Here is an 11,521-nt window from a genome sequence, read left to right as displayed (position 1 = left end):
TAAGAATTCAAACTACCCCACAAAGCCTGGAAAAAACAAACAAACAAACAAACAAGGTTTACAAGATAAAACTCAAGGAAAAAAAAAAAGGAAAGAGAATGACTCTTCCATACAGCTAATGCAAAGGATGATATTTCTGAGGATGTTTAAAACACGGTAGATGCATAGCACTCCACTTTATTTTATTATTATTACTATTATTTTTAGTTCTAGAGGACTACAAATGATCTCACAAGGAACGCCGGTGGAAACTGTGGAAAGCGAGTGGAGGGAGGTGGTGAGCAGGTACATAACCTGTAGGGGATTTACCAAAAAAAAAAAAAAAAAGCTTACGAAGGTTGTCACAGAAATTATAAAGGCAAAAAATTAACCGCGGCAGCAGATACCTCGGAGACTGGCTGAAAGCAGCCTCTCGCCCCGCAGGGCCCCGCGGCAGCTGCCCGCTGCATTCCTTCACGCCGCGGGGCCCGCCCGTCGCCCCCGCCGCAGCAGCAGCGAGGAGCTTTTTATTAATCGTTTCCTCGGTGCCTCGCGAGCCTGGGGGGGGCGGGCGGGGGAGCAGCACCGCCGCCGGCCCCGCTCCCGGGCGCGGCGGGCAGGTGAGGGGCGGCGGAGGCTCAGCGTGGAGCGCGCCGGGGGCAGGGCGCCGGCAGGCCCCGCCCGCTCTCCCAGGCTGCTCCGCGCCGCAATCCGGGGAGGGGAGGGGGGATCGGGGAGGTGGAGCCGCTTTATCGAGAGCCGAAGTGGAAATTTCCCCCTCAGTTGCCGGCTTCACTGCTGAGGAGACGCCCGCGCGAGCTGCCCGCCGTTGTCTCGTCGCGCCCCGCCACCATGGCCAACTACATCCACGTCCCGCCCGGCTCCCCGGAGGTGCCCAAGCTGGACATCACTGTCAGTGAGCGGGAGGGGCCCGGCTACCGCCAGGGCGCCCTGCAGCTCCTGCGCCGCCTGCGGCCCCACTGGAGACCCGAGGAGGTGACGCTGCAGGTACCGACCCGGTGGGGGAGGCTGGGCACGGCGCGGCGCGGGGCCTGGGCCCGGCTCTCCGGCGGGGGATGCAGCAGCCCGAGCCCCGGGGAGGGAAGGGGGGAGGGCGGGCGGCCATTGTGCGGGGGAGCCGCTGCCTCGCTTCCTTCCCCTCCCCCTCCCCGCTCGCCTGCTCCATGCAGCCCCCTGCGCTGAGCCCCATTTGCTAGGCAGCCTGGCGGCGGGGCGTGTCGGCGCGCAGCATCCCCTGCCCCCTCCCGGCCCTCCTCTTTCCCCGCCGCGCTCTTTCCTCTTCCTCATCCTTTCATGTTCTCCGCGCTGAAACTTGGCTCCCCGTCTCAGGGGGAGGGGAGGAGGGAGCCTCCCCCCCCCACCCCGCTCTCGCCTCGCTTCCCCTCCGTCCTGGCGCGCGCGCGATGCCCGCTGCCGCCGTGCCGGCCCGGGAGCCGAAGGCTGCGGTGCTGGCGAGGGAGGGGAGGGCAAGGTCCCCATGAGGTCTCGCCTGGCTGGCTCGATGCCGAGCAGGGGATTTCATGAAGCGAAGGGGAAATCTCCTCCTTCTCCCCGGGGGCAGAGACAGCCGGAGGAGGAGGCGGCGGCGGCCGGCTGCGCCGGCGATGCGCTTCGTGCGCCGCCGTTGTGCGGCGGGTGGGGGGAGGGGGCGGCCGCCGAGGTAACGGCCGCCGCCGCGCCGCGCCGGGCTGCGGCTCGCCGCCCCTGGGCGCCGCGGGCCCTGGCGGGCTCTCCCGACGCCTTCACGTGTAATAAATAAATAAAACCAAAAGCCATACATTCGCTTCATTTTTTTTCTTAATCTGACGCTATCTCAGCGTAATAAGTATCTGCTCCGTTAACGTCCTTGCTTAAAATCTTGAATATATTCGAGAGTATCACGGCTTGTGCTCTGGCGTTTAGCTAGGTGAGCAGTTATTGATGTTTATGATGAATCATCTGCTTGAGGACTGGTTGCTTTTCTGCTTTTAGAATATATTTAACCTAGCCCCGTACGAATCTTCAGTAAATTTAGCTGACAAAAATAGCAGTAGAGTTACAGCCTATGTATATTTGAGCATTTTATTATATGTTTTTAAACTGTATTACTCAAAAGTTATTAATATGCAGAAGTGTCTTATTTTAGCGAAGTTCGCTGAAGACAGCTTTGCCAGGACCTAATTTTTATAGAAAAACTGAACATATTGTGGCAATAGAACATAAATTGACAGGAATGTTCTGAAGTTTCCTGGTAGTGGAAGGAGTCTGACATATATAAATCCAGTCAGTATAAAAATGAAGCTAACATCTTCTTCCAAGTAATTTCCTTGAGGGCCACAGGCATAATTTACGTTCGCTCCCGACATACTCCCAACACACATGAGACATTATTCTTCGGGGAGGGAATGTTTTCTCTTGAGGTACAATGAAAATAGCTTTACAACAGTTTAATACCTTGTGCAGTATAAAGGATACTAAACAGAGATGTCAGAATGTATATATTTTTGTTCTTATAATTGTATGATGAAGGTAGTTCTTAACAGGATTTTTTTTTTTTCTTTCTTTCGTACAGAAAAACTAATAAATGAAACTGAAACCTTTTCCCTTAAGGAGGGCTGACCTTAACCTTTTGGGAGAGTTCTAATAGGTTAAAAAAAAATGGTACTTCCTTCTTCCACCACCCTGTTTTGAAAGAAGCAATTAACAGAATAAAAACCGCTGGTACTATTCATGTGGAACATGGGCAAAGTGCTCTTGACTGGTCCTGCAATAATAAAGTAATAAACTGCTGTCTGTGGTTAGGAATTTGTGTCTAAAAATTACCAGAAGTTTGTTTTGACCAAGTTACTTTAACTTTTTTTTATTCACTTTTCTTCATTTTTTTTCCTCTTCTGTGCCTTTTGTGCAACGGAAGAGCGTTCTATTCAAGAAGCTCTTCATTAGCTTTTTATTTTTAGTCTATTTTTAAACTGCTGTGTACAAGTAATAAACAAGAATGCATGTGGTTTGAAACTAGTTTTATCCCCACCATCACTGTTGTAATGTGTTAGTTACGCACACATCACATACAGTAAGATGCTGAAATGAAAGATTACCATTTTTGTTAAGACGTGGGGCAAACAGAAGGTGTACCTTGAATTTTTCTCATTAAAGGTCCATACATTTAGGAGGGAGATGAAAATGAGAATCATGCGTTGTGTGGAAAATATGCTCAACTAATCTGAAACAGCAGCRCCATAGCAAAGTAGATTAAGAACCTTGTTAGGTGAAAAGAACTGCTTATGAATATGGACTTCTTCTGTTGAATTCTGCACTTAGGTACCTTTGCTCTTAGTACTCCTTGGGTCAAAACAATTAGTAAGAAGATGAAGAGCCCAGAGGTTGACTTATAAAAGTTAATTATCTTGCAAAAATTTACTGTTATGTGTGTGTGCCAGCTTGTTTAGTCAGCTAAATAGTTCTGAAACAGTGTAGTTAAAAACTCTTCTGGTTAATCTTCACTTCTTGTAAGGTTTGTAAGTTAAAGTATATTAATATATCTTAAAAAAATTTATGGTTTTTAAATCATAACATAGAATGTACCTGTAGGGCAGAGGATTAAAGTCATTTAAATCATCAGTGCTTAAATTAGCATTTTGCTGCAGCATTTATTAGAGAAACGATAGAATCCCCATTGCCTAATACTTGTTGCATCACAACCAGTGTTACTGTAACGTATCTCCTCTATCTCTAATTATATGTGAATATTATCACTACAGAACAGTACAGATACTCAAGTTATGTTATATTGGTAAGGAGAAAAAAATTTTTGCTGTCTAAATGCTGATCTTCATGTAGTTACTTTGTGTGATTGTCATCTAAGGATATACTAGGAACCATGTAGAACTGAGTGTTCTATTTTTACCTCTTACATTTTTGAGGTTTGCTTTCTTCTACTTTACAGTAATACAAACCAATATAATAAAAAAACTATGCCTTTTGCACTAGTGAGTTCTGCTCTGTGCTATCTGATTTTAGCCACAGGATCATAGACTTAATTTTGGTTGGAATGGATCTCTGAAGGCCTCTATTCCAACCTCCTGCTCAAAGCTCACTGCTTGCTTAGCTCAGAAGTTGGTTGCAGTGAATACAGGGAAAAGTTTTACAGATTTCATAAAAATAGATGCCCTTCAAAACTCAGTGGTATTCATTGTTGAACCCTGTTCTGGATTAGCGAACAGTTTAAACTGTGACAGTGGATGTTCTAGTATCTTCTGGCCAATTCATTATTAAGTAGATAGATACAAAACCTTTTATTAATCCTTACTGTCATAAAGAGGTTTTATCAGCCTTCCTAACATAAGAATGCAATCACAATTTGGAATCTTTGTTGCCTATCTTGAGGTTTGTGGGTTGTTGGGGTTTTTTTGTTTGTTTGTTTGTTTCTAATTTTTGTCTCTTATGGAGGTTTATCTGTGTTAGTACCTGAAGGAAGATCAGTGTTTGGTTCTAATACTGAAATGTTGACGATTGCTTCAGCCCATGCAAACCCAGGATTCTCTTATGCCATGACCTATTCCACATCTTGTAGATCTGTTCATAATGAAGAATTCCTTAAAGTTCAGTATATTATTCCACACTTGCCACTCTGTAGTTTAGTGTTACAAAACAGGAAAAAATAATTTGTATTTCTGTCCCTGTTGAAGTGATCTTTAATGTTTAACATTGAGAATAAGTAAAGTACGGCTGTTCTTACTAGTGAAGAGGCTTAATAGTAATTACTTACACATTGATTATTTGGATAGACTATCATGATATCTTAAATGCCTAAAATTCAGCTACATAATCATTCAGGAATCTAAAATGATAAAAATGACATTTTAGAAAACAGTAGTATTTGCCCAAATCTGAGGTGGGGAAGGAAAAATAGAAGAGTTTTGCAAAGGAGATCAAATTCTTCAATACAGCTTCCCCCCCCCGGGCAAGCTCTTCTGTAGAACTGTGTTCCAGATTATCTCCAAATAAGTGTTAGTGCTTTTTTTTTTTTTTTTCTGGAAATAGTGGGACCTTGCTTTTTCTCTTGTGCTCTTTGTTACCAAGATATACATGTCTACATGTCTTAGCATTTATCAGTGTTTTGTGTGACTATAAGTACTGTTGCAGCTTTTTACTATTCTTTACAAGAACTTATTCCTGCAGTTACGGATTGTGATCATATAAGACAGGACCATGCTTATAAAGGTTTGTACTCTCACCAACAAAACAACATTACTCCTCCTTTTTTACTAGCGTGGGTCTTGGTATTTTCTTCCACGATCTGAGGCTAGGTTCAGGTTAATCTCACGGGAAACTGAAGCATTAAATAGTAACTTTTTATTTTGTATCTTAATGTTATTACATTTACAAGAGTTTTTTTTTTAATTGCTTAGCTGTTTTTAGGACAGCGAAAAGTAGTTACTACCTAAAAGGCAAGGACTGTGACTTCAATATGCTAATCTGTGAAGAAGTCACAGATTGATGTGCTGAAGTAATAGATATATCTAAATAGAAAAGTGCTGAATGGAGAGAAAAAAAAAATCTAGAGTTTTGGAACAGACTGCCTTGCGGCTGCATTGTGAAAAAAATGCTATTTGAAGTCCACCTTGAATGCAATGTCACGATGAATGGGAAATTTAGGCAGTAATAAATGTCTTTTGAGGCTGATTAGCTTCTCCATTCTGATTATCTGATGAAGCTTGATAATCAGCAGTAGTAAAGGAGGTTTTGTGATATGAGAGGGTGGGGCAGCAATCATACATGTTGTGAAGTCTTAGGTAACCATGTGCCACATCACAGTGCATGATATCATCTGTTTGTGTGTGCCCTGGTGTGGTGTTTGGATTGATGGCTGACTCTAATTAGAGATGATCGATATGTGCTCAGACACAGCTTGTGACCTGGCTATGTAATGGTGTATAACTTATGCTATAGACTTGTAACATTGGAAAGCAAGATGGCTGTCTTAAGATGTTCCTTTTTTTTTTTTTAATTCTATTTCATTTTCACATGGCCTCTAACAGGAAGAGCAGCAAATTAGTTCTTGGAGTTGTTAGAATAAAATTTTAGACTCCTTTGAAGTCAGTATCATTTTACAGATTTAACTGTGTTTTAATGAGTATCACAATGTCTGTAGAAAGATGTAAAACAATTCACCACTTTACAGGTCTTAAACTAGTTTCCTGATGTTGACTGTGCTTTCTTAGATAGGAGAATATTCTCCACAAGGAGGATGGAAAATACTTAATTTCTGTTTGGAGGTTTCTTCTGTCATAAACAAAAAAAACTTTCTCATCTTGTCACGCATTTAGATCAGAACCAGCCCTTTCAAGGGATGACATCATATCTATATATAGCATTTTATAATAGACTACTTGGATCTATTTTTAAATGGTCTTTGTATTGAGAATATGGAGAATGTGAAATCTAAGCTAAGAGTTTTCCAAAAAAAGAAAAATACTGAATTTTTCTTTGAGGCTGCACAGTTGGCAGCTTGGTAACAAAAAATGTTTAWGTAATACTGTTTTGCTTGGTTAGTAGTCATGTTGCTTTCTCCATTCTGCTGGTATGGCTATGTGCTGTGAGAGTTCAGTGGAAGACTGGTAGTTCAACCTGTGTCCTAATTTATCCTAGAATGGTGCTGTTAATTTACTGGCTTCCTTTTAGCCTCCGTGCTCTTAACACCAAGCAGTGCCAATTCATGATTATCTGACCACCAAAATCATGTAGACATTGGCTTTCAACTGTCAAGTGTAATGATCCAGAGGATACAGCACCAGAGTCTGGGGATCTTTGCATGACAGTTTTCTCATAAGCCAAGGTGAATATGTGAGAATTTTCTTAAGACCTACACTTTCCATTTGTCATACTCTCCTTTTTTTAAGGATAGCTACAAAAGGAAAAGGTGGAAAAATAACTAGCCTTGTTCCAAGAATTAGGTTCTTGGGAGATGTATGCTTGTGGGTGAGCCTGTATAGACTGTACTCTTCCAGAAAAGGTAAAGTATCATTTTACAATACAAACTTTAAAGAAGTGTAATGCTTGCAAAATTTTAAGAAGAATGCATTAAAAGTTTCCCATTCCGTTCTAGAGACCTTAATGTGCAGTCTGGTATGCAGAAACAAAATCGGGGAAACTGCTGCTTATTTATGCTAAAACTTCCCTATTCTGTTTCTCCAGTAGTACAGTACTGCTTTCATTGTTTCTCTTCCTATGGTTGTAACTGCCAGTTTATAAGACAATCAGCTTGGTTTCACACCTCTTCTGTGGGTGATAAGTGCTCTCTACTTTGCCCCTGTGACACAGTATTTCTCCCTGTTCTTGCTTGATCCATATGATCATAATTTGGTTTTCATAATTTTGAACACCTGGAGCAATAGGATCAGATACAAGTTTTTTTTATAACTGTTTAGTTATGAGATGGGGACATACCCATCACTTATCATTTTCAGGAATCTAATAACATGGCCAATGCTGTAAGAGTGCTTTTTTTGAGTCCACTTAATCTCAAAGATGCTTCACACCTTGGTTGAGGTTTCTCTGCTCTTCCTGGACTCGCTTGGTCTTTCTTGTTTCTACCATCTCTGCTTTCTGTGACTGCATTTGTGTAACTCATTCTTATTTACAGTTTTCTCACCTTTAGTCTGTATTTTGGTAAATGGTTTATATTTGTTCCCAAAGCCTACAAGGCCTTGATTTCAAACTTAATCTCCTCCTGTATCTCTCATCTGGATTGCAGGTCAGTGTAATATTATTTTGAGAAATGTTGTTAAAATGTGGATATAGCTTAGCCTCACTTCACCTGGAAGTATTTATCACATTGTGATAAGTAAATATTTAAATATTTTTCCAGATTACAAGAGTACCAAAACCTTGCTGCTGAATTGACTTATGCATTTCATCGTGTTCTTCACTTCTGTTGGTTATCTGTATTTCTCATTTCCAGAATTTTCTGCCTGCTATTCATAACATCCTGTAGTTTCTTCTGTATTCTTCCATGTGGCCTTGCAGAGTTTACTGATTATCTTTTCTTGTCCCTCTAGTGAGAGCTTGCTCTCTATTTATGCTGCTCTGCTGATGCTTTTATTATAGAATCACTGTTTTGCTCTAGTGCATCTCAGTTTTAACATTCAGGCAAGACATTTTAAGCTGATTCTTCAAATACGGCACTTTCAAAGAAAGGTGCTTTGAATGAAAGAATAAAGTGAGTATTAGGTTTATGTCTTATATGAGTAGACAACATTAAATGCTTTTTCATAATGGATGATGGAAGTTGTCTATTCTGAATAATATTATTAAAAAAGTAAGCTAACTCTTCTTCCTTTTTAAGAAGCAATAAATAAAAGGCTCCTGGGTGTAAATAATTACTTAAAGCAGCATGTTACAAGTAGATGTCAATAAGAAGTAGCGTTCCGAAATTATCAGGTGAGGGAGTCCAATTTCCTTGCTGTAAATTTTATTTATTAACACTAATGAGACTTGTTTTGAGAGACTAATAGACTTGTGCAGTATGACAAACTGTGCAGTGGCCAGAAGTGTGTCTGTCTAACAATACAAGCAAATCGAGTTCATATTGCTTCTTTTTTTGTCAGTACTACTTATGCCCATGTTTTTTGGGCTGTCACTGTTTCTGATGAACACAGACCTTGGCCTTTTATGTAATGCCATTCTGTACAGGGGGAAAAGCAAGCTTCTTTTGAGGGTTGTTTAGTAAGACTTTGACAATGGTAGCAGAAATTCCCGTGATTTGGAGTGGTACCATTGTATGCTGGGAATTGTTCCCCCTCACTTGTTTTCCCTCTTTGCCATCAGAACACAGTGGACTTCAGATTGGGGGTGAGTCTAATGCTTAGGGGTTCTGATCCTTCTTCAACAGATTTTGACTTTTCTATGTCAATCCTGCAATGACAGGATAGGAACTTTAATGCTGCATCTCAGCAGTTTTCATTTAACTATGGCAAACTAGATGTTTTCAGCTTCCATAACATGTTTCCTAATATTCAATAAATAACACCCCTCCCCCCTTGTTTTCACTTCCTTCCCCAAAACTATGCCATCCTAATGAACATCCTATTTCCTCTCATTCATGCCTATGATGGGACAGTGCTACTTAGACTAGCTGTCTTTTCAGAAGACTGTATCTGCTTTTTCTTATTAAGTTGTATGTGTGTGCTAGAACTTCATACAGTGTTTGAGATACTGTCAGAAACCTTATGTTCAGTTCCAAGCAACTTTTCTTTTAAAGAAAATATTTAAAGTTTGCACTCAACACTTAGATGCTTTAAGGTTAGTTGGATTCTCAAATTTGGGTTCTTGGTAGTCTTAAAAACTATTTTTATATATGCTGTTCCTCAATAGTTTTATAGTGCTTAAGTATTCAGTTTTTTCTAGAATGTTTGTCCTGCGTACTTGATTTCTCAGGACTTGAGTGCAACTTCTTATTTACCTGTTCTGTTTCCTGTCTCCTGTTTCRTTAATAGGATTAACTCCACTGCTACCTTCCTGCGTTACAGTTGCAAAAATTATTTTTGTTCCTCTCTTTAGTCAGGTGTTTGTTCTTAAGATGTGTTGACAGTGATCATGTTCATTTGATATGCAAGTGAGTTCATACAATCCTTTTAATGGTGGCATTCATTGTGTTTCTGAATGTGACCTGTTTATTTTATCCAGTTGAATAGGAGTGGAAAAACAGTGGAATAGTTTTGGTAACTTTTGCTGCTCAGGGCAGCAAAACAGTGGCCAGAAACTGAGCTGCTGCTCCTGGGTTTCAGGTGTGTCTGTTTTAGATTTTGATAAGGCATTCCAAAATAAGAACACTGTACAGCAAATTTGATTTTCTGTCCTGGACTCTGTGCCCAGTTTCAGACTCTGCTGGTTCAAATATTGTCGTATTTTTAATGGCTTTATCTAGACTATTGGCCCAGATGTTGGCATACCTATACAAGACAGAAAAGATTGGAATGGAGTCCAGACATGACCCTGAATACTGTGAAAATGGGTGAGGGGGGAAGAAAAAGGCACTGTTCCAGAGCTAGATACATGGTTGCTCAGGCAACCTATATTGACACCAGCTGTGTGAAATGCTTTGGCAGTAATAGGTCCTGAATGCATTTGTGCGGAGTTACCTCTCAGAGGGTTTTCTTTGGTATAAGGTTGATCTGCTTTTGCACCAAAGATGTGTTTGTTAGAGATTCGATGTGTAATATGCTTCAAGGTACATTGTTGGACAAATCAGGGCCTACCTCTGGGCAAAGTGCTCTTTATTCTGAAAAACATCAACTCTTTAAACTAAAGGTCTTCACCCTAATTCTGCACATCTATTGTATGTATTGATGCCAGTAAGCAAGTGCTCCCCCTTCTTTTTTTTTTTAAAGCACTTAGGCATGTGCTTGAGTAAGTTGCCTTAATTGGATGCTAGCTAAGAACATAAGGTGTATACTTCCAATCTTGGTGGTTTCTGAGAAGCAGATGACTCTAGATTTTGATGGTGAACTCTTCCAACTTTCTTGAGAGTTAACAATTCTGTTTTTTGCAAAAATGTGTGGGAACGGTACTTATACATTTGTTTGCTGCTATATTATACACTAAGGAAGGGGAGTTATGAATAGATGCATCATAATATGAAGGTGTAATTTATGACTTCACATAAGCCACCCCTGAAACACACTTAAATACTGTATTTGGTTACAGAAGGTAACATTCTTCAAGCACATCATCCTTATCTTGATGTAACGTGCTGTATTGCAATAACATGCTTACATACTTAGAGAAAACTTAAAATGTCTGCATGTGTGTCAAGCAAAAAGATAGGGTAGTGTTAGAGTACAGTTGTATTCACTTTAATATGAAAACCTGGAGGTATGATGCTAAAAGGTACAGTTTTCTTCTTACAGTTGCAATAGTTAACATTGTAGCAATTTAAAATTAATATTAGCTGTTGTGAAAACTGTGTTGAAGGCAAAGATTCTTTATTACTTGTCTCTTATTCTGGCTCTGTGCACTGTCACATGCTTATCTTTCATAAAAGATGATGATTGTGTGAAGGACTAAAAGATGTTTTCATCCAGTCTCTAGTTTAGCATGTGGAAATTACAAGTCTGTTTTAACTTCTGTTTTAGTGAAAATGACATGTGAAGATTTATCAGTGAAAGTTCACTAGTACCTTTCACTGCTAATTTTGAGTGTCTAGGGACATTTAGGGAACTTGGAAAATTCCTAGTCAAATTAATGGAATCAGAATCAATAAATCCTCTTGTTGGCTGTAAACAAGGTAACTATAGATTGATGTAGTGAAAGACGTATGTACTGAAACTGTCTATTAAGAGGCGATAGCGTTAATGGAATTAGCTGTTTTGATAAATATTTAGGAGCTGTTTTCTTTCAAACTTTTCCTTTTCAAAAAATCTCAAACCTTGTAACCTGATTCTGTTGGTATAATTACTTCAAGTAAAATAATGCTATAGATGTTAACGCATCAGTTGTGACTTCTGGAACAGGCAAGTACTTTTTGTCCACACTTCTGTATAGT

The 11,521-nt window shown here is 40.4% G+C and overlaps 1 protein-coding gene across 2 annotated transcripts in view; it reads left to right on the top strand.

Moving 5' to 3' along the window:
• Nucleotides 1–709: 709 nt before the first annotated feature.
• ETNK1 (ethanolamine kinase 1) overlaps nucleotides 710–11,521 on the top strand; it is a 30,889-nt gene continuing 20,077 nt past the window's right edge. For both annotated transcript variants that reach the window (XM_026066888.1, XM_026066887.1), the window contains exon 1: nucleotides 710–987. In XM_026066888.1, the coding sequence (XP_025922673.1) occupies nucleotides 832–987 (156 nt within the window). In that variant the 5' untranslated portion in view covers nucleotides 710–831. The remainder of the gene's footprint in view (nucleotides 988–11,521) is intronic.

Source organism: Apteryx rowi, unplaced genomic scaffold (genome assembly GCF_003343035.1).
Source record: "Apteryx rowi isolate R43461 unplaced genomic scaffold, aptRow1 scaffold_25, whole genome shotgun sequence".
Classification (NCBI taxonomy): Eukaryota; Metazoa; Chordata; class Aves; order Apterygiformes; family Apterygidae; genus Apteryx; species Apteryx rowi.
The sequence above is the reverse complement of the archived record's forward strand: the minus strand, read 5'-3'. Positions and strand labels throughout refer to the sequence as shown.